Here is a 23,917-nt window from a genome sequence, read left to right as displayed (position 1 = left end):
ATACAGTTATGACTGGCTTTTACCTGCTTTTAATCCCTGATACAGTTCTGACTGTTACCTGCTTGTAATCCCTGATACACTTCTGACTGTCTGTTACCTGCTTGTAATCCCTGATACACATCTGACTGTATGTTACCTGCTTGTAATCCCTGATACACATCTGACTGTATGTTACCTGCTTGTAATCACTGATACACTTCTGACTGTATGTTACCTGCTTGTAATCCCTGATACACTTCTGACTGTATGTTACCTGCTTGTAATCCCTGATACACATGTGACTGTATGTTACCTGCTTGTAATCACTGATACACTTCTGACTGTCTGTTATGTGCTTCTAATCCCTGATACATTCTAGTGGTTACCTGTTTGTAATCCAGCATACAGTTCTGACTGGCTGTTACCCGTTTGTAATCCTGCATACACTCCTGACTGTCTGTTACCGGTTTGTAATCCCTGATATACTTCTGACTGTCTGTTATGTGCTTGTAATCCCTGATACATTCTAGCTGTTACCTGCTTGTAATCCCTGATACAGTTCTGACTAGCTTTTACCTGCTTGTAATCCTGCATACAGTTCTGGCAGCAGAAGCGTTTCTGCTTGCCGTCAATGATGAGAAAGTGGTTAGCAGTGGCGCGGCTGGGCAGGTATTCACCACACTGCTCACAGCAGTTCACGATGAGCCCGTTGGCCATGCGGTAACGGTTGAAACAGGCATCGCTGCATATTTTATGGGTGACCGTCTTGAAGCTCACCTCATGGCGGATCTGATATGAGGAAAAGGAATAGAAAGAATGATTTATAATAACGTGTGAAAATTCAATCATATTGAATGAATACACAGGCAATGGGTGAGATCGGTGTGAGATTCTAGCTGGTGGCTGGTTGATATTGTTGTGGTTGTTTATAAACTGTTCCATGGTCAGATGGGAAACACCCTCCATTTTGATGCCAACTGTTTTCCGTGCAGTAACCATGGACACCAGGCTCAAGGCTTGGACATACACAGTGGATGAGAAACTGTGCCGTCGGCAGCCATGTTGGAGGGAGAGTGAGTGGAATATACTCTGTCCAAATCGACCCCTACCCACTTCTTTTGATCTAAGTCATTGATGGGCCCCCTTTTCTAGGCCTATGGATCAATTTCCACCCCTACAAAAAAATGTGTATTTTTTATTTTTAGGAACTCAGTCATTGTCTCAACTTACTGTTGAGAGTTAGAGACTACACAAGGTGCAATTTCAACATTTGATTCTGAATCAATAGTTTTTCTTAAGGGTGTGCCATTTGGCCTTCAAGAGGTGCCTAATCTGCCAGCCTACCAAGGCCATCTGCTAGGGCACCAACGCCATCTGCTAGGGCACCAAGGCATCTGCCAGGGCGCCAGGGCCGTCTGCTAGGGCGCCAAGGCCATCTGCTACGGCGCCAAGGCCATCTGCTAAGGCGCCAAGGCCATCTGCTAAGGCACCAAGGCCATCTGCTAAGGCACCAAGGCCATCTGCTAAGGCACCAAGGCCATCTGCTAAGGCACCAAGGCCATCTGCTAAGGCACCAAGGCCATCTGCTAAGGCACCAAGGCCATTAACCAAAATAGCCAATTCAATTGATTTGAAAACCACAAGCTGTTTAGAAAAACAAAAAAGTGCATGTAAATGTACATAAATAATTTGCCTACATGTCAAAGTCTAGGTGATAGCCTATGTGTATTGGCTACAGTTTGTAATGTCCAGACCGGTGCTGACAGGAGGGAGGTGCCAGACTTTAATGCAAATTTTAATTACATATACACTGAACAAAAATATAAACTCAACATGGACTACAGGAAAAGGAGGACCAAGCACATCCCCATTCTCATCAACGGGGCTGTAGTGGAGTAGGTTGAGAGCTTTAAGTTCCTTGGTGTCCACATCACCATAAAACTATCATGGTCCAAACACACCAAGACAGTTGTGAAGAGGGCACGACAATGCCTATTCCCCCTTAGGAGATGGAAAAGATTTGGCATGGGTCCTCAGATCCTCAAAAAGTTCTACAGCTGAACCATTCTGACTGGTTGCATCACCGCCTGGTATGGCAACTGCTCGGACTCAGACCGCAAGGCACTACAGGGGGTCGTGCATACAGCCCAGTACATCACTGGGGCCAAGTTTCCTGACATCCAGGACCTCTATACCAGGCGGTGTCAGAGGAAGGCCCTAAAAATGGTCAAAGACTCCAGCTACCCTAGTCATAGATTGTTCTCTCTGTTACCGCACGGCAAGCGGTACCGGAGTGCCAATTCTAGGTCCAAAAGGTTTCTTAAAAGCTTCTACCCCCAAGCCATAAGAGTCCTGAACAGCTAATCAAATGGCTACCTGGACTATTAGCATTGTCCCGCCCCATTTTTTCACTGCTGCTACTCTGTTTATTATCCATGCATAGTCACTTTACCACTACAACTTATCATAATTACCTCAACTAACCTGTGCACATTGACTCTGTAACGGTACCCCTGTATATAGCCTCACTACTGTTATTTTATTGTTGCTCCTTAATTATTAGTTATTTTTCTTGTTTTTTATTTAGTTACTTTTTTACTTCAGTTTATTTTAGTCAATACTTTATTAGCACTTTAAAAAAAACTGCATTGTTGGTTTAGGGCTTGTAAATAAGCATATAACTGTAAGGTTGTATTCGGCGCAAGTGACAAATAAAATGTGTTTTGATTTGAAGTGTTGGTCCCATGTTTCATGAGTTGAAATAAAAGATCCCACAAATGTTCCATGCATTTTAAAAGCTTTTTTTTCTTAAATGCGGTGTACAAATTTGTTTACATCCCTGTTAGTGAGCATTTCTCCTTTGCCAATATAATCCTTCCAGCTGACAGGTGTAGCATATCAAGAAGCTGATTAAACAGAATGCTCATTACACAGGTGCACCTTGTGCAGGGGACAATAAAAGGCCAGTCTAAAATGTGCAGTTTTGTCACACAACACAATGCCACAATGCCACAGATGTCTGACTGCAGTACGGCATCGTAACCGACTCAGTGGGCAAATGCTCACCTTCGATGGCCACTGGCACACTGTGTCAAAAGGGCACTAAACATGCAATCCGTTAGAACATTTTAAAGAGGGGAGATCTAATATGCAACAACTAGCATTGGTTGCTAATATGACTAGGATTGTGCCTTCAGCTACAGGACAATGAAAGAAAGTTTGTATAAAAGAATTGCCTCCTCGGATATGGTCTGATTTTGGCTGGGCTACTTTGAAGCAAGGTAAGACATACCTTATAATAACATTTCAGATTTCAAACAATTAAGTGTATGTTTTCTAAATGTTTTATATGTTATATGTTATATTTATTATGTTTTATTCTTCTCCCAGAGAAGAAGGCCAGCTATTACCGGCCAACGAAAATCGTGCTGCGAGCCACTGCGGCCCCTAATGAGTTCAGTTTTTTTGTGGCCCCCGCCCCCATCAAATTTGACCATCCCTAATCCAAGTAATCATGGTCAAATTCCCAGCCCGGGGACCCCATTCATTTTGTTAGACAGTCTCACTCAGATATTATATTAACTCTAAAATATTAACTCTAAAACATAAAAATGTTCTCTCCGCTGTCAAGAGAGGGGCTGCTAAAATGTTTTGCTCGCAATGTGGTGGGGGGGTACGCAGATTTTCTGTGGCCCCCACTCCCATCAAAGTTGCCCATCCCTGGTGTAGTGTGTTGCACTGACCTCAGTGAGCTTTCCGCACACAGTGCACTTGGTTTTGAGAGAGGACTTGGGTGGGTTCTGCTTGTTCTCGTAGGCTCCCAGACAGCCTGTACTGCAGAACTCCTGGAACGACTCACTGGAGTCCACCTGTGCCACTATCGTGCCCTTCATTGTAGTGATGTCCCTGGAAGACACACGTTAACACACACACACTAGAAATAAAGTAGAACATTTGATATATCAACACACACAGCGACTCCTCTTCTTACTTTTTGCACATGGTGCAGCTCTTCTTGGGGGTGGGTTTGTGTGAGAAGGCAGAGAGGCAGGTGGTGGAACAGAACAGGTGAGTGGATCCTTTCCGCTGGTAGGCCGTCTGGCCTTTCTTCAGCGGCTTCTTACAATTGGCGCAGGTCACCTTGACAGTGCGAGGGGGGTTCTGGGAGCCTGAGGGGGAGGGGCCGGGCGGTTTGGGCAGAGAGGCGGTTGGCGACGGAGAGTCCACCCCCGTCTGTTTCTGGTTCCGTGGGAACGAGGCCGACTGGGATATCCACGAATCTGTGGAGAGAAAAAACACAAACAAACAAAGTTTAGCAGACCTGAAGAAACAACATAACAGGTGCAATGTGAAAAGAAGCTGTAAAACAGCATAGAATGGTTCAGCACAATAGTGTTAAAACCATATGCCTTTGTGTTTACTACCAGGCCTCTGGTGGGTTCCTGTGTCTCCGTTCTGTACAGGCTGACTAGTGGTGGAGGTGTTGCTGACCCTGCCAGGGTTGAAAGTGGCCGGGAGCCTGGTAGTGCTGATGGAGCTCCGGGCCTCAGGGTTCAAACTGAAGGTGCTGCTAATCTGCAAGCCCTTCTCCGCTACACCCGACCCCCCTACCCCCACCCCGCCTTGCAGGGACGTCACACTGGTGATCATCAGATTCATGTCCCTCTCAGGCTCTGCCACTGGATCGGCTGCTGTAGCAGAGGCAGAGGGCCCCAGCGTTGTGACGTTGCCAATCTTAATCTCAGAGTCCGGCTCCGTGCTGCTCAGGATACCGCCGCTGTACGAAGAGGGGCCTCCGGCTGTGGCCAGTAAAGAGCCTCTGTGCCCGGGATCCTCCTCATCGTCAATGACGATGGGCTCTGTGGATGGTGCTGATGAGGTGGCAGGTGGACTGTTTTTTTTGAAGGGGGCTGCTGCTGCTGTGGTGGTTGTCATGTTTACCGTTGCCGTGGTTTCGGTTTCTGAGGGGCGGGGCTCAGTGCAGTCTGCAGGGGTGCCAGCATGGGAAGGGGGAGTAGCAGAGGGGGTGGGGGGCTGTTTCACTGAGGGAGATGGGGCCTCTTCCACCAGCACCACATCATCATCATTGTCATTGTTCTCCGGAACCCTGGAGGGTTCCCCTGTTACCGTGGTGACGGGAGCCTGGGATCCAGTGGGGGGTGTGGTTTTCTCTGAGGAGCGAGTGGTGTCTGTGTCCATGGGTTCCTCTTCTGGGGCTTGGGTTGTGCTCCCCTCCACTACCCCAGGCTTGGGCTCCAATTCCCCATCCATCATTTAGGCTGCTACCACCTGTCCTGCACCTACACAAACACAGCACACGTTATTAGGACTAACCTACCATATGCCTAGTCCATGATAAACATGTTGAGTGCAGGTATCCCAGGTACAAGCTGTATGTATGTGAAGAAATAGGAACAATGCCAACCTCTGTTTAGGCTACCTGGTTGATTACAAAATAATCATTAAGAGCTCAGGTAAAACACAGGTAATATTTGTGTGCATATTTGTGTTTTCGTTTATTGTCCTACTGAAAGGTGAATTTGTCTCCCAGTGTCTGGTGCAAAGCAGACGGGACCATGTTTTCCTCTAGGATTTTGCCTGTGCTTAGCTCTATTCTCCCTAGTCCTTGCCGATGACAAGCATACCCATATCACGATGCAGCCACCATGCCTGAAAATATCTACAGTAGTCTGATGGGTTGTGTTGGATTTGCTCCAAACATAACGCTTTGTATTCAGGACATAAAGGACATTTTTCTCGGTTTTACTTCAGTGACTTTAAAAATATCCATTTTTATTCTGTACAGGCTTCCTTCTTTTCACTCTGTCAATTAGGTTAGTATTGTGGAGTAACTACAATGTTGTTGATTCATCCTCAGTTTTCTCCTATCACAGCCATTAAACTCTGTAACTATTTAAAAATCACCATTGGCCTCAATGTGAAATCCCTGAGCGGTTTTCTTCCTCTCCGGCAACTGAGTTAGGAAGGACGCCTGCATCTTTGTAGTGACTGGGTGTATTGATACACCATCCAAAGTGTAATTAATAACTTCACCATGCTCAAAGGTATATTCAATGTTTGTTTTTTCCCCATCTACCAATAGATGCCCTTCTTTGCAAGGCATTGCAAAACCTCCCTGGTCTTTGTGGTTGAATCTGTGCTTGAAATTCACTGCTCGACTGAGGGACCTTAATTGTATGTGTGGGATACAGAAATTAGGCAGTCATTAAAAAATCAAGTTAAGGGGGCCTCCCGAGTGGGGCAGCGGTCTAAGGCACTGCATTGCAGTGCTAGAAGTGTCACTACAGACCCGGGTTCGATCCTGGGCTGTATCACAACTGGCTGTGATCGGGAGTCCCATAGGGTGGAGCACAATTGGCTGGCTTCCGGGTTAAGCAGGCAGGTGTTAAGAAGCGCGGTTCGGAGGGTCATGTTTCAGGGGGCACATGACTCGACCTTCGCCTCCCAAACCCGTTGGGGAGATGCAGCGATGAGACGAGATCAAATTGGGGAGAAGAAGAGGGTAAAACACAAAAAAAGATATATATAATTGTTAAACATTATTATTGCACACAGAGTGAATCCATGCAACTTATTACGTGACTTTAGCAAATGTTTACTCCTGAATTTATTTAGGCTTGCCAAAACAAAGGTGTTGAATATTTATCGACCCCCCACAAAGTAAAATATTGCACTGACATTTCAGCTTTTCATTAATTTGTAAACATGTCTAAAAACATAATTCCACTGACATTATGGGGTATTGTATGTAGGCCAGTGAGAAGAAAAAAATCACATTTTATATTCTGGCTATAACACAACAAAATGTGGAAAAACTCAAGGGGTGTGAATACTTTCTGAAGGCACCGAGTAAATCACTGCTTTACCAGTACTAAAGTGACTACACCGTTTTCATGTTACAAAACACAAAGCTCTCTCTAAAACTGCAAGTTGTCTCCAGAGTAATAAACATAGCTATCAAAGGGAATGTGTGCTTGCTGGCCAATGTGACACAAAATACTGCAAAGTAATATAAAAAGTAATATAAAAACGGCAGCGTAGCCTAGTGGTTAGAGCGTTGGACTAGCAACCGGAAGGTTGCGAGTTCAAACCCCCGAGCTGACAAGGTCTGTCGTTCTGCCCCTGAACAGGCAGTTAACCCACTGTTCCCAGGCCGTCATTGAAAATAAGAATATGTTCTTAACTGACTTGCCTGGTTAAATAAAGGTAAAAAAAAATATTTAAAAAAAACTACAGTTCAGGTAAAGTTGTAAGGACAAAACATAATTGTTTTATCGAATATGAGAGATTGGGGGTATATTAGAGGTCGGCCGATTAATTAGGGCCGATTTGGAGTGTTCATAATCGGAAATCTGTATTTTTGGGCGCCATTTTTTTAACACCTTTATTTAATCTTTATTTAACTAGGCAAGTCAGTTAAGAACACATTCTTATTTTCAATGACAGCCTAGGAATGGTAGGTTAACTGCCTCGTTCAGGGGCAGAAAGACAGATTTTCACATTGTCAGCTCGGGGGATACAATCTTGCAACCTTACAGTTAACTAGTCCATCGCAATAACGACCTGCCTCTCTCTCGTTGCACTCCACAAGGAGCCAGGGTAAGTTGCTAGCTAGCATTAAACTTATCTTATAAAAAACAATCAATCATAATCACTAGTTAACTACACATGGTTGATGATATTACCTAGTGTGTCCTGTGTTGCATATAATCTGACTGAGCATACAAGTATCTAAGTATCTGACTGAGCGGTGGTAGGCAGAAGCAGGCGCGTAAACATGAATTCAAACAGAGCTTTCGTGCGTTTTGCCAGCAGCTCTTCGTTGTGCGTCAAGCATTGCGCTGTTTATCGACTCCCGAGATGAGGCTTGTGTGACCGAAGTGAAATGGCTGGCTAGTTAGCGCGCGCTAATAGCGTTTCAAACTTCACTCCCTCTGAGCCTTGGGTGGTTGTTTCCCTTGCTCTGCATGGGTAATGCTGCTTCGATGTGGTGGCTGTTGTCATTGGGTTGCTGGTTCGAGCCCAGGGAGGAGCGAGGAGAGGGACGGAAGCTATACTGTTACACTGGCAATACCAAAGTGCCTATAAGAACATCCAATAGTCAAAGGTTAATGAAATACAAATGGTATAGAGGGAAATAGTCCTATAATAACTACAACCTAAAACTTCTTATCTGGAATATTGAAGACTCATGTTAAAAGGAACCACCAGCTTTCATATGTTCTCATGTTCTGAGCAAGGAACTGAAACGTTATTGCACATATTGCACTTTTACGTTCTTCTCCAACACTTTGTTTTTGCATTATGTAAACCAAGTTGAACATGTTTCATTATCTACTTGAGGCTAAATTGATTTTATTGATGTATTATATTAAGTTAAAATAAGTGTTAATTCAGTATTGTTGTAATTGTCATTATTTCAAATACAACTTTTTTATATACAGTGCCTTGCGAAAGTATTCAGCCCCCTTGAACTTTGCGACCTTTTGCCACATGTTCACAAATGCTCTCCATCCAACCTCACTGAGCTCGAGCTGTTTTGCAAGGAGGAATGGGAAAAAAATTCAGTCTCTCGATGTACAAAACTGATAGAGACATACCCCAAGCGACTTACAGCTGTAATCGCAGCAAAAGGTGGCACTACAAAGTATTAACTTAAGGGGGCTGAATAATTTTGCACGCCCAATTTTTCAGTTTTTGATTTGTTAAAAAAGTTTGAAATATCCAATAAATGTCGTTCCACTTCATGATTGTGTCCCACTTGTTGTTGATTCTTCACAAAAAAACATACAGTTTTATATCTTTATGTTTGAAGCCTGAAATGTGGCAAAAGGTTGCAAAGTTCAAGGGGGCCGAATACTTTCGCAAGGCACTGTATATATATCTATATTTTTTTCTTAAAATCGGCCGATTAACCGGTATCAGGTTTTTGTCCTCCAATAATCGGTATCGGCGTTGAAAAATCATAATCGGTCGACCTCTAGTGTATATAGCTGGTGAAATGAGTTAATCCCGCAATGTTGCACTTCTGTGTTTAGAAGAATAACATTCCAACAGCCACCAAAATGTGAGAACTAATATAGTTGCTGCTTATGTGCCATTTTATCTTAGGCTACCCATCCCCAACCCCCCTCTGCTATGCATGGCCACAGAAGTGAATCCATGGGGCGGCAAGTAGCCTAGTGGTTAGAGTGTTGGGCCAGTAACCGAAAGGTGGCTAAATTGAATCCCTGAGCTGACAAGGTAAAAGTCTGTTGTTCTGCCCCTGAACAAGGCAGTTAACCCACTGTTCTTAGGCAGTCATTGTAAATAACAATTTGTTCTTAACTGACTTGCCTAGTTAAATAAAGTTAAAATGGCCAGACACCTTCCTCTCCACAAAGAATGCTTGAGTATGTCATTGTCAAGCTCATAGAACTTAGGCTATACATTGATCCATGACTGACAGACTGTGACTTTTCACTAACTCCACCTTTGTGTCTGTGTTTCAGGAGTCAACAGCCTCACTGAAGTTTGCCCAGAGTGCAGGCCTGCCACTGAAAATAACATCATAGCTCACACACGCCCAGAAGAGAGGATTCTCTCTCCCAAAAAATGCAAATCAGGTCATTGTGCATGATTGCCCAACCCTGCTAAAATCCATACACCACCAAGGTCAAGTAAAGTAGAGTCAGGACAACAACAAGACTGGACAATCATGGGTGGCTTGACCAAGGTGTTTATGTGCACAGTGGGTAATGTATGGACCAGACTATGTGTATCATGTGTCTTACAGGACTGAGTCCTCCCGGGCTGTGTGATGCAGACCTAGGACAGGGGCTGAGCAAGCAGCAATATTGTAATACTGACCAAGTGAGGATGTGGATTAAATTGTTTTTGAAAAATATCACTGAATGGTACCACGTTTTGTTCTGTTTATCATTCAATGCCTGTTCTAATGAGGTTTACATAACCAACTAAAATCATGCAAGCTAACAGGCGGGCCACAAACATACAAAATAATGGCACAGTATAACAGTGGTGCGCTGAACAGCATCACGGAACACACAACTCGTCGATCCTTGTCAAGTATGGGCTATTGCAGCAGACGACCATACCGGGTTCCACTCCTATCAGCTAAAAACAAGGAGAAGCGGCTTCACCAACACTGGACAATAGACGAGTGGAAAAACATTGCCTGAGCCGACGAATCCCGGTTCCTGTTGCGTCATGCTGACAGCAGAGTCAGGATTTGGCGTAAGCAGCATGAGCCCATGGACCCATCCTGCCTGGTGTCAACAGTACAGGCTGGTGGTGGTGGTGTACTGGTGTGGGGAATGTTTACCTGGCACGTTAGGTCCCTTGATACCAATTAAGCAATGAATGAACGCCATAGCGTATCTGCACATTGTTGCTGACCAAACCCAATAGAGCATCTTTGGGATGAGATGGAACGGGCTGTTCTCAGCATGATGCCATCGCAACTTTGTGATGCCATCGCATCAGCATGGACCAACATCCCTGTGGAACATTTCCAACACCTTATAGAATCCATGTCCAAAGAATTCAGGCTGTTCCGGGGGTAAAGGGGGTTCCAACCAGGTATTAGATGGGTGTACCTAATAAACTATATATATTTTTCGAACGCCTTAATGCAAGGGGCGCTGCTGCTTTGTAACCAATTATCCACAGTTGCTAATAGTTACCGGTAGTTAGCTAGCTTTTTTAGTCCAGGGAGTAGCTAGGTTAGCTAACCTCTAGCTTTGCTGGTAAAACTCCAGTATTACTGCTAAACTCTGTATTCATCCTTGATCATTAAATTCCGTTGCAGACGAGGGAGGAGGAGAGTGGATTGTCATTCACCATGTCGTAGCTAACGTTACCATTAACAGTTTAACAGTGCTGTGCTCCATAGCTAAGCTTCCCTGAGCCTGCCTGTTGGGTTTGTTTACAAATCACGGAGTGCGGGCTGTCAGAGACCGCATGTGCTGTGCACATGTTGCAAGGTGGAGATGTGTACGCCCGATTAATCAATATTTATAAGGAGCCATATGTCTGTCTGTGTTCCGAGGGTGGAACTAAATGAGCATTTCTGCACTAGGAAAGGAATTAGGTCGAAATAGTCGCAGCAACTTCCTCTGAAGGGGGGGGGGGCCTTTAAAAAAAGGTTGGTTTTTCATTCCACCTCTAAAAAAAACATATATCGGTAGATACATCGTAACTTAAGCCTCCCTTAAAATCAGTATGGGTCCCAAAAATCTCATATCGGTCGCACTTCAGTCTCAACTGTCTCACTCCTCGCCCCTTGTCCACCTTTACCAACTCTGTTGCCAAGAGATGCAGCACCTTTGGTTACTGACCCGTAATGATCAGGAGAATACCATGGAGGTTGGTTTTACTCTGTAGACATCAGGGTCACGTTCAGTACGAGGCACTAGGTGCCAAACCCGGAGGAGAAATGTAGCACAACCTGGCTACACTCATTCTCCAGTTTGGGTCCATGTACAGAGTATACCAAATATTAGGAAAAACCTTCCTAATATTGAGTTTCACACGGCCCTTTTGCCCTCACAACAGCCTCCATTCGTTGGGGCATGGACTCCACAAGGTGTCAAATGTTCCATTGGGATCCTGGCTCATGTTGACTCCAATGCTTCCCACAGTTGTTTCAAGTTGGCTGGAAGTCTTTTGGGTGGTGGACCAGTCTTGATACACATGGGAAATTGTTGCAGTTCTTGACAAAAAACGGTATGCCTGGCGGCCTCCCGGGTGGCGCAGTTGTTAAGGGCGCAGTACTGCAGCGCCAGCTGTGCCACCAGAGACCCTGGGTTCGCACCCAGGCTCTGTCGTAACCGGCCACGACCGGGAGGTCCGTGGGGCGACGCACAATTGGCCTAGCGTCGTCCGGGTTAGGGAGGGTTTGGCCGGAAGGGAAATTCTTGTCTCATCGCGCACCAGCGACTCCTGTGGCGGGCCGGGCGCAGTTGCACGGTGTTTCCTCCGACACATTGGTGCAGCTGGCTTTCGGGTTGGATGGTACTGTGTTAAGAAGCAGTGTGGCTTGGTTGGGTTGTGTATTGGAGGACGCATGACTTTCAACCTTCGTCTATCCCGAGCCCGTACGGGAGTTGTAGCGATGAGACAAGATAGTAGCTACTAAAAACAATTGGATACCACGAAATTGGGGAGAAAAAGGGGTAAAAAAAAAACGGTGTGCCTGGCCACCATTCCCCCTTCAAAGGCATGTTTTGTATCTGAATGGGTGAATGGGCAAGACATAATCCATCTCTCAATTGTCTCATTGCTTAAAAATCCTTCTTCAACTCGTCTCCTCCCCTTCATCTACACTGATTGAAGTGGATTTAACAAGTGACATCAATAAGGAATCATAGCGTTCACCTGGATTCCTCTGGTCAGTCTATGTCATGGAAAAAGCAGGCTTTCTTAATGTTTTGTATACGCAGTGCATAATCCAGTCCACTAAAAAAATCTTTTTTTTAAACTAGGCAAGTCAGTTAAGAACACATTCTTATTTACAATGCCGGCCTAGGAACGGTGGGTTAACTGCCTTGTTCAGGGGAAGAACGACAGATTTTTACCTTGTCAGCTCCGGGATTCAATCTTGCAACCTTACAGTTAACTAGTCCAACGCTCTAACCACCTGCCTCTCATTGCACTCCACGAGGAGCCTGCCTGTTACGCGAATGCAGTAAGAAGCCAAGGTAAGATACTAGCTAGCATTAGACTTATCTTATAAAAAACAATCAATCATAATCACTAGTTATAACTACACATGGTTGATGATATTAGTTTATCTAGCGTGTCCTGCGTTGCATATAATCGATGCAGTGCGAAAAAGGACTGTCGTTGCTCCAATGTGTACCTAACCATAAACACCAATGCCGTTCTTAAAATCAATACACAGAAGTATATATTTTTAAACCTGCCGATTTAGCTAACAGAAATCCAGGTTAGCAGGCAATATTAACCAGGTGAAATAGTGTCACTTCTCTTGCGTTCATTGCACGCAGAGTCAGGGTATATGCAACAGGTTGGGCCGCCTGGATCATTGCGAACTAATTTGCCAGAATTTTACGTAATTATGACATAACATTGAAGGTTGTGCAATGTAACAGGAATATTTAGACTGATGGATGCCACCCGTTAGATAAAATACGGAACGGTTCCGTATTTCACTGAAATAATAAAAGTCTTGTTTTTCGAGATGAGTTTCCAGATTCGACCTTATTAATGACCTAAGGCTCACATTTCTGTGTGTTATGTTATAATTAAGTCTATGATTTGATAGAGCAGTCTGACTGAGCGATGGTAGGAACCAGCAGGCTCATAAGCATTCATTCAAACGGCACTTTCATGCATTTTGCCAGCAGCTCTGCTGTTTATGACTTCAAGCCTATCAACTCCCGAGATTAGGCTGGTATAACTATGTGATGTGAAATGGCTAGCCAGTTAGCGGGGTGCACGCTAATAGAGTTTCAAACGTCACTCTCTCTGAGACTTGGAGTAGTTGTTCCCCTTGCTCTGCATGGGTAACGCTGCTTCGAGGATGGCTGTTGCCGTTGTGTTCCTGGTTCGAGCCCAGGTAGGAAATACAAATGGTATAGAGAGAAATAGTCCTATAATAACTACAACCTAAAACTTCTTACCTGGGAATATTGAAGACTCATGTTAAAAGGAACCACCAGCTTTCATATGTTCTCATGTTCTGAGCAAGGAACTTAAACATTTGCTTTCTTACATGGCACATATTGCACTTTTACTTTCTTCTCCAACACTTTGTTTTTGCATTATTTAAACCAAACATGTTTGATTATTTATTTGAGGCTAAATTGATTTTATTTATGTAGTATATTAAGTTAAAATAAGTGTTCATTCAGTATTGTTGTGATTGTCATTATTACAAATAAATGTTAAAAATCGCCCGATTAATCGGCATCTGTTTTTTTTTGTCCTCCAATAAATCGGTATCGGCAGAGAAAAATCATAACCGGTCGACCTCTAGTTTGATGTCCTAAAATATCTTTCGACCGCACTCCTGTATAACTGCAAATGGACAACACGCAGTTGATGAAACCAATACTGGATACTAGTCCGGTTGTAAAACAGTCTGGCAAGTGCTCAAAATTGGCTAGGATTCTCCTCTCTTCAATACTGGCCATGTATTTCTGACAAAGTTTTTTTTAAATACACTACTCAAAAAAATAAAGGGAACACTAAAATAACACATCCTAGATCTGAATGAATTAAATATTTCTATTAAATACTTTTTTCTTTACATAGTTGAATGTGCTGACAACAAAATCACACAAAAATTATCAATGGAAATCAAATGTATCAACTCATGGAGGTCTGGATTTGGAGTCACACTCAAAATTAAAGTGGAAAACCACACTACAGGCTGATCCAACTTTGATGTAATGTCCTTAACCTCTTGGTCCTACCTGGCACGCAGGCGTCCCATCTAGAGCTCTGGAAATGCAAATGCGCTACGCTAAATGCTAATAGTATTAGTTAAAACTCAAACGTTCATTAAAATACACATGCAGGGTATTGAATTAAAGCTACACTCGTTGTGAATCCAGGCAACAAGTCAGATTTTTAAAATGCTTTTCGGCGAAAGCATGAGAAGCAATTATCTGATAGCATGTAACACCCCAAAAGACCTGCAGGGGACGTAAAAAAATAATTAGCATAGTCGTCGCTACACAAACCGCACAAATAAAATATAAAACATTCATTACCTTTGACCATCTTCTTTGTTGGCACTCCTAGATGTCCCATAATCACTATTGGGTCTTTTTTTTCTCTATTAAATCGGTCCATATATAGCCTAGATATCGATCTATGAAGACTGTGTGATAAACGGAAAAAAAAATAGCGTTTCATAACGTAACGTCATTTTTTTAAATTCAAAAAGTCGACGATAAACTTTCACAAAACACTTCGAAATACTTTTGTAATGCAACTTTAGGTATTAGCACACGTTAATAAGCGATAAAATTCATCAGGAGGCGATGTCAATTCTATAGGTGTCTGTTACGAAAAAATGTCTTGGAGAGCTGGACCAAAACATCCAGGCGGAGACCGGAGAGAATCGATTCCCTTGATTCGGTTAGACCAAGAATCAATTGCGAATCAAATGACAAGACTCTAGACAACGTGTGGAAGCTGTAGGCACTGCAACCTCAGCCTCATTTAATTCGATTCACTGAACAATTCCTTGAAGTAGCGGATGGATATTTATTTCCATTTTCAGTGATCAGATATTCCTGCACTTTTCGATGAAACGCACGTTCTGTTATAGTCACAGCCGTGATTTAACCAGTTTTATAAACATCTGAGTGTTTTCTATCCACACATACTAATCATATGCATATACTATATTCCTGGCCTGAGTAGCAGGGCGCTGAAATGTTGCGCGATTTTTAACAGAATGTTCAAAAAAGTAGAGGGTCGACTTAACAGGTTAAAACAAGTCAAAATGAGGCTCAGTGGTGTGGCCTCCACGTGCCTGTATGACCTCCCTACAACGCCTGGGCATGCTCCTGATGAGGTGGCGGATGGTCTCCTGAGGGATCTCCTCCCAGACATGGACTAAAGCATCCGACAACTCCTGGACAGTCTGTGGTGCAACGTGGCATTGGTGGATGGAGCGAGACATGATGTTCCAGATGTGCTCAATTGGATTCAGGTCTGGGGAACGGACAGGCCAGTCCATAGCATCAATCCCTTCCTCTTGCAGGAACTGCTGACACACTCCAGCCACATGAGGTATAGCATTGTCTTGCATTAGGAGGAACCCAGGGCCAACCGCATCAGCATATGGTCTCACAAGGGGTCTGAGGATCTCATCTCGGTACCTAATGGCAGTCAGGCTACCTCTGGCGAGCACATGGAGGGCTGTGCGGCCCCCCAAATAAATGCCACCCCACACCATGACTGACAACCGCCAAACCGGTCATGCTGGAGGATGTTGCAGGCAGCAGAACGTTCTCCACGGTGTCTCCAGACTGTCACATGTGCTCAGTGTGAACCTGCTTTCATCTGTGAAGAGCACAGGGCACCAGTGGCGAATTTGCCAATCTTGGTGTTCTCTGGCAAATGCCAAACGTCCTGCACGGTGTTGGGCTGTAAGCACAACCCCCACCTGTGGACGTCGGGCCCTCTTACCACCCTCATGGAGTCTGTTTCTGACCGTTTGAGCAGACACATGCACATTTGTGGCCTGCTGGAGGTCATTTTGCAGGGCTCTGGCAGTGCTCCTCCTTGCACAAAGGTGGAGGTAGCGGTCCTGCTGCTGGGTTGTTGCCCTCCTACACATCTCCTGATGTACTGGCCTGTCTCCTGGTAGCGCCTCCATGCTCTGGACACTACGCTGACAGACACAGCAAACCTTCTTGCCACAGCTCGCATTGATGTTCCATCCTGGATGAGCTGCACTACCTGAGCCACATGTGTGGGTTGTAGACTCAGTCTCATGCTACCACTAGAGTGAAAGCACCACCAGCATTCAAAAGTGACCAAAACATCAGCCAGGAAGCATAGGAACTGAGAAGTGGTCTGTGGTCCCACCTGCAGAACAACTCCTTTATTGGGGGTGTCTTGCTAAATGCCTATAATTTCCACCTGATGTCTATTCCATTTGCACAACAGCATGTGAAATGTATTGTCAATCAGTGTTGCTTCCTAAGTGGACAGTTTGATTTCACAGAAGTGTGATTGACTTGGAGTTACATTGTGTGGTTTAAGTGTTCCCTTTATTTTTTTGAGCAGTGTATTATTTGAATAGCCTCATTGACAAGTAACTCCTATGCTGTCAAGATCTCCCCTGAACATGGAATATTTTCACTTTACAAATAGATAAACATCTTAATCAGCTACCATGCCCACCTTATTCATTTGATCCCTGGTTCATTGAATGAGGGAATTGTTTAATAAAAACATTTAAATATTTGGTTGTAATTGTAATGTTGCAGGGTGGTCAACACTCCTAGAGAGTCCAGGAGAGCTAATGGGTTTGCAGGCTTTTTCTCCAGCCCTGCTCGAACACACCACATTGTAAAAAAAAAAGTTTTTTAAATCAGCTGCTCAACAGGACCTTGATAAGCTGACTGATGTGTTTGAGCAGGGATGGATCAAAAGCCTGCACACCCAGTAGCTCTCCAGATGGAGGGTTGACGGACCACGTGTGTTTTGTCCAGTAGCCTATCAGTGCAATATTTTACTTTGTGGGGGGTTAAGTACCTTGCTCAAGGCCATAACGGCAGGAGAAATAATACATTGGATCAGAGACCAGTAGCCTTTCATTGTGTCAATAACAGTGATAATAATGAAGGTTATTTTCTGAAGTGGTTCCTTGCATCATACACACAATTTTCAGTCAATGTTTTGGCCCATGGTGTTACAGACAATTTTTTTTGTTGGAGATGTGAGTTGAGCTTTTGGCCAAGTAAAAACATCAATCCTACTTACCCGAGGAACAAGTGGCTAAAAAAGTTAAAGTCAAGCCATGAATGGTCAATGTTATACAGCCTTTTATGATTGTGATTGACACCCCCAAAGACCAAAGCTGAACACAACTGAATGGCCATTATGTTATGACAACATAAACTCGGCAAAAAAAAAAAATCCTCTCACTGTCAACAGCTTTTATTTTCAGCAAACTTAACATGTATCAATATTTGTATGAACATAACAAGATTCAACAACTGAGACATGAACTGAACAAGTTCCACAGAGAAGTGACTAACAGAAATTGAATAATTTGTCCCTGAACAAAAGGGGGATCAAAATAAAAAGTAACAGTGAGTATCTGGTGTGGCCACCAGCTGCATTAAGTACTGCAGAGAATTTCCTCTTCATGGACTGCACCAGATTTGCCAGTTCTTGCTGTGAGATGTTACCCCACTCTTCTACCAAGACACCTGCAAGTTCCCGGACATTTCTGGGGGGGGGGGGAATGGCCCTAGCCCTCACCCTCCGATCCAACAGGTCCCATACGTGCTCAATGGGATTGAGATTCGGGCTCTTCGCTGGCCACTGACATTCCTGTCTTGCAGGAAATCAGACAGAACAAGCAGTATGGCTGGTGGCATTGTCATGCTGGAGGGTCATGTCAGAATGAGCCTGCAGGAAGGGTACCACATGAGGGAGGAGGATGTCTTCCCTGTAGCACAGCGTAAAGATTGCCTGCAATGACAACAAGCTTAGTCCGATGATGCTGTGACATACCGCCCAAGACCATGACGGACCCTCAGCCTCCAAATCGATCCCGTTCCAGAGTACAGGCCTCGGTGTAACGCTCATTCCTTTGACAACAAACGCGAATCCCTGTCCCACCCCTAGTGAGACAAAACCGTGACTCGTCAGTGAAGAGCACTTTTTGCCAGTCCTGTCTGGTCCAGCGACGGTGGGTTTGTGCCCATAGGTGACGTTGTTGCCGGTGATGTCTGGTGAGGACCTGCCTTACAACAGGCCTACAAGCCCTCAGTCCAGCCTCTCTCAGCCTATTGCGGACAGTTGTTCCTGGTGTAACTCGGGCAGTTGTTGTTGCCATCATGTACCTGTCCCGCAGGTGTGATGCTCGGATGTGCCGATCCTGTCTGCCACTGCGAGGACGATCAGCTACGGACATTACAATTTATTGCCCTGGCCACATCTGCAGTTCTCATGCCTCCTTGCAGCATGCCTGAGGCACGTTCACGCAGCTGAGCAGGAAACCCTGTGCTTCTTTCTTTTGGTGTTTTTCAGAGTCAGTAGAAAGGCCTCTTTAGTGTTCTAAGTTTTCATAACTGTGACCTTAATTGCCTACCGTCTGTAAGCTGTTAGTGTCTTAACGACCGTTCCACAGGTACATGTTCATTAATTGTTTATGGTTCATTGAACAAGCAAGGGAAACAGTGTTTAAACCCTTTATAATGAAGATCTGTGAAGCTATTTGGATTTTTACAAATTATCTTTGAAAGACGGGGTCCTGAAAAAGGGCTGTTTCTTTTTTAGTAAACATCCGTGTTTTCGCTGCAGTCATTTAGCTGTGGTACTGCACCACCCCAAAGAAAATATAGAATATGATAAAATATTTATACCGTGGCGCACTTTGAAGATGCTGGAACAGTCTACATTTACTTTTCCTCTGCAAACAAAATGTGTAATAAATCGAAAAATCATACAACCCCATAGTAGGATAGTTGATCTATTTGCCTAGTCGGCTTGTTGTCTGTTCTATGCGAGATAAATTTTCCTCTCGAGATTACGAGAATCAAATATAGGCTTCAAAAATAGGCTACATTTATTTAGTAGGCCACTCAAACTTTTACCAGCAGTAGCGGTTTTACACTTTATATGGCCTGCGTTTGGTCTAATGAACGAAAGCCTGAATTAATGTAATAAATAACTGATAATTAACTGAATTATCAAAAGCTTTGTGCAGGGTGTGTATTTATCTACCCCGTTAATGTCCTTCCAAATGGGGGATTTTACTCACGCAGCATGTTTCAACGATGGTATTCCCTATTCATAAACTATTTTTATTTCTCCAGGTTAGGCCTATGTTAGCCATTTTTGTTTGAGCTAGGCAATCCAGGGAAAGTGAACTTGGCAATGTGTCGTATTCTCATGTGGGGAGAGGGAACATAAGCTCTGCGAATGGACAAATTAGAAACGTTTTAGCACCACACAAAATAGGGGACAGTTGCCGGCTCCACATCTCAATGCGTACATGGCTGGTAGCCTGCTGACCAAACCGTACGCAAGTTGATTTTGTTCACCCACACCAGAAGCAATCAGGACATGCAGGTTGAAATATCAAAACAAACTCTGAACCAATTATATTAATTTGGGGACAGATCAAAAAGCATTAAACATTTATGGCAATTTAGCTAGCTAGATTGCTGTTGCTAGCTAATTTGTCCTGGGTATAGTAAGGTGAATGCACCAATTTGTAAGTCGCTCTGGATAAGAGCGTCTGCTAAATGACTTAAATGTAAATGTATAAACATTGGGTTGTTATTTGACCTGAAATGCACAATGTCCTGTATTCCAACAATTAATCCGCAGATGAGAAAGGAATTTGGTTTACCGTTTCGTCATCTCTCCTCCTTCCTCAGGCTTCTTTTTTACTTCTTTGGACTTTATATGGTGGTTGGCAACCAACTTTACAGTGCATTACTACAACGACTGGAGTGTGGAGGTCAGTTCATCTTTCAATCACTTATGTGGGTATATGCTGCTAAACACTAATGAGGAGATGGCACGTGGGTATATGCTCTTAGAAACCAATGAGGAGATGGGAGAGGCCGGACTTTCAGTGCATTGAGGATCACAAATAGAACCGATTTCTATTGTAGCGCCTGGCCACACAGACGATCGCAGAGGCGCGCAAGCAGTGTGGGTGCAATGATTGAATAACACGTATGTGTACATTTATTTGGCAACACTCACACACGCAAAGAATGTTTTAATTCCACCCGCCAGCTGATTTTTTTGTGGCTCACCCATGGGTATCTGACCCAATGCAGGACTCTACAAATGATTAGCCAAACAGGGTAAATGCAGATAGGCAATCCCATGCTTCAGCCTATTTATTTATAGCCATTATGCTGATTCAGTTGGGTTACAGGTTATCATGCTTATTGCTAATAGCATACCTGATAATATGGACCACGTCCTTTTAAAAAGTTACCAATTGGGGGCTAAATCAAGTAGCCTAGTTGAATCTGATGTGACACATTGACAAAATCCCATTTAATTCCACTCAGGAAATAAGAACTGTAATAAGTTGTTTCCTTTCCATTTGATAAATTCAATTCCAAGATTTTTTGTTTGCGTGCTTGATGAAATCAGAAGTTCTGACCAATCTCTCTGTTGTAATTCTTCTTCTCACACTTATGTGACAGAAAATGCAACAGGGAAATGAAGTGGGGTGGTGTTCAAGATCCCTAATCGGTTTATTCATGTTTTGAAAAAAGGCTTCTACAAAAGCCATTTGGACTGTGGGGGCTCTACTCCACATCCTTATAAAGCCAATCTGCCAGCTATGCTCAATACTTTTGCAATAGTGGTTGAAGGGGGGGTGGACAGGTGTTAAATAGTATCCATATGGTTGTTGTGGGTTCTATACATTAAAAGTAACAACATGCATTATTCATGTCAAAATGGCAAAAATAAATAGCAAAACAACCCATATGTTGATATGTGCTAGAACCAAGTCACTGATACAGCAAGGAGCAAATAGACTCCAGACTGCAGTGCAGCACTGTGAATGTGGTCTTCATTCATGTGTCTACTTCCTGCAAAGAGCTTGGACAGGCAACGTTCCGCCAACAAGACTTATCAGATGATGCCTCTACCCTCATAATAGAGGTGTGGTTAGAGACATTCGGGATTCGAACTGAACACTGAAGCACTGCATTAGACAGACTGTTCACAGGCCACAGTGTCATACATTACCTGCAAACTGGCAACACAGCATACAGCTAAAACGGCAAAATTTAAATCATGGGGAGTGACTTAGGCATGATGTAATTACGACAAGCACATGCCCATGCCATCATCATACCCCAGGTGGTCCCTGGTACTCTTATCATTTTGTCATATTATATAAGCTCAAGCCACTGTTAATGACTGATGCATGATGTACAGTGAAGCAGCTACCAGACACCTGAATATGCCATATTACAAACTATTATATTCCTGCTGCTAGACTGCGAATGCAACTCAAATCATTTATATAATTTATTCCCATCAAGACCCATGTTTGGGCTACTAATAGCTGATGCTCCCTCGTACATGAAAAAGCCTACCACATTTGGCCCAAAGCTCTCCCTCTCTCCCCATCAGGCCGTGCCCTTGACTACACAAGCCGGGTAAAACCTCTGTTCAATCGCGAGGACCACAGCTCCTCCGGCTCCACTCAAGACAACCGGATAACGATGTCAACCCGCCATGCTATCATTTTTATTCAGATAACTTAGAGCAAATGTTCCAAAACTTTAGGTGGACAATAGACCGATGACAAATAATTCATTGATACCCGATAAGCTGCTCTGACGAACAGAGGAGCGGGGGAGATGGAGTCTGTGGGCTAACTTGAGGACCACAAAACGTGGTTCAGTTCCGTTCCCACCCCTGCTGCCCCGGCCTTCCACGGAATGGATTAGCGGCGAACTTGGTGTCGAGCCAAAGAGACTGCGCCATTATTATTACAGAAAAAAATATCACAAGTTATTCGCGATCCATGTGATGTTTAGTCGTATAAGCAAAGTATTATTCACGTTTCTACAGTACCACTCAACCCTGCTTCAAATGTCAATGTGATGATAGGCTAACTAGCTAGCTAGAAGAAGAAAAACCCACCGTGCTCAGACGCTAACACACATTACTATTCAGTGGACATGACTTGTTTGCACAACAGTCTGAAAACCAAAACAAATGTATTGTTTTCGTGATACCTGTGTAACAAAGGTTTAATTGGAAAGTTGCCCCTGAGACTATCCAGGGCAATCACAGAAAATACACGTTCAGTTGCCACCCGAAAGGGGGCGCTATACTGTTACATATCTAGAAACTGCCCTGTTTGTGTCAATATAATAGTTGACAGACCTAAAAACATATGTACTCTCAGTATGGACCTTTTTATAACACTGATACAAACCTGAGGGGGTAACTAAACATTTTCAACAAGGCAAGGGCAAAAATGTGCCCCCCTTCCGTCAGCAAGCAGCACTGCCTCACGTCCGCCATTAGAGAGCGAGCGAAACAATACGAGAGAGCGGAGGCAATATAACTAGTACCCTGCCACGGCAGAGAGGGGGAGGAAATCTCAAGCGGGGTAACAAATGTACTGCTAAATCGTCACAAATGCCGACTTTATAGCATAGCAGGAGACCCAAGGGAGCCCGTGGACATATAGCTAGTTGCTGAAACTTTGACTAACTAACCGTAACATTTGAATAAAAAGTATCTGAAATTCTTACCCGAGTAGAGCTTGAAACGATAAAGCGCCACTTTTGTGCCTTGACATAAATCGGGGAACGCATGCGCCTCAATGTAAAGACCAAAGATGGTGGATAAATGAAGATATCCCATAAAGGCCGTTTACAATTGAGAAAAATTGCCACAGTTCCGGTCTACTTAAGGGGTGGCTCTCCTATAGGCACCAATGCAATAGCAGCTGGGTCTGGTCTACTTAGGTAATTGACTGTATATGAACCAGAAAAAAGGAACCTATGAAATGTCTCGATTTCTCTTCCGTCTCTGGTAAAGACGTTCTAGTCAGCGCGTGGGAGGATACTGCCAACGGGATCCTTCTCGCTTCTCATCGTCGCGCAAGCGCACAATGTTCAATCAGAAGTGGTGCGGTTAACAATTAAATTGGTCTAGAATAATGAATCTACCTGAAACTCATATACAAATACCTGCACATTACCATAAATCACCCGGATATTGAATGTGGCAATGATTACGAATTTTACTTTGCCAGCTGGCTTGTTTACGTTTGGACCGCAATCGAGGTCGCATTGACCGCATTAGTGAGATCCAATCAGCATTCAGTCCGGTCACGGTTGCGTTCAGGTCTAACACAAGTCTACCTACCGGTGGTTCAATGCATTACATCATACTTTTCCAATAGGAGAATACGATGTGTGACATTTCATTTATTTAACCTTTATTCAATTAGGCAAGTCAGTTTAGAACAAATTCTCATTTACAATGACGGCCTATTAATAAAATACATGTTTAAACGGTTGAAAATAACGTGAAACACCACCCTTGAAATGTAATAATAATATATATAATATGCCATTAAGCAGACGCTTTTATCCAAAGCGACTTACAGTCATGTGTACATACATTCTATGTATGGGTGGTCCCGGGAATCGAACCCACTACCCTGGCATTACAAGCGCCATGCTCTACC

General features: G+C 43.8%; 1 protein-coding gene across 5 annotated transcripts in view; it reads right to left on the bottom strand.

Annotated features, from left to right (window-relative positions):
- LOC124044090 (zinc finger MYM-type protein 2-like) overlaps nucleotides 1-23,234 on the bottom strand; it is a 45,663-nt gene extending 22,429 nt beyond the window's left edge. The window contains exons 1-5 of one of the 5 annotated variants that reach the window (XM_046363505.1): nucleotides 22,974-23,234; nucleotides 4,404-5,279; nucleotides 3,971-4,259; nucleotides 3,723-3,885; nucleotides 556-768 (exon numbers count right to left, since the gene is read on the bottom strand). In XM_046363505.1, coding sequence (XP_046219461.1) covers nucleotides 556-768; nucleotides 3,723-3,885; nucleotides 3,971-4,259; nucleotides 4,404-5,253 — 1,515 coding nt within the window. In that variant the 5' untranslated portion in view covers nucleotides 5,254-5,279; nucleotides 22,974-23,234. Of the gene's footprint in view, nucleotides 1-555; nucleotides 769-3,722; nucleotides 3,886-3,970; nucleotides 4,260-4,403; nucleotides 5,853-6,289; nucleotides 7,151-22,973 lie in introns of those variants that run through there. The other 4 variants (XM_046363508.1, XM_046363506.1, XM_046363509.1 and 1 more) reach the window with 4 other exon arrangements.
- Nucleotides 23,235-23,917: the final 683 nt, after the last annotated feature.

This window comes from Oncorhynchus gorbuscha, linkage group LG09 (genome assembly GCF_021184085.1).
Source record: "Oncorhynchus gorbuscha isolate QuinsamMale2020 ecotype Even-year linkage group LG09, OgorEven_v1.0, whole genome shotgun sequence".
Lineage (NCBI taxonomy): Eukaryota > Metazoa > Chordata > Actinopteri > Salmoniformes > Salmonidae > Oncorhynchus > Oncorhynchus gorbuscha.
This window is presented reverse-complemented; position numbering and strand designations above follow the sequence as displayed.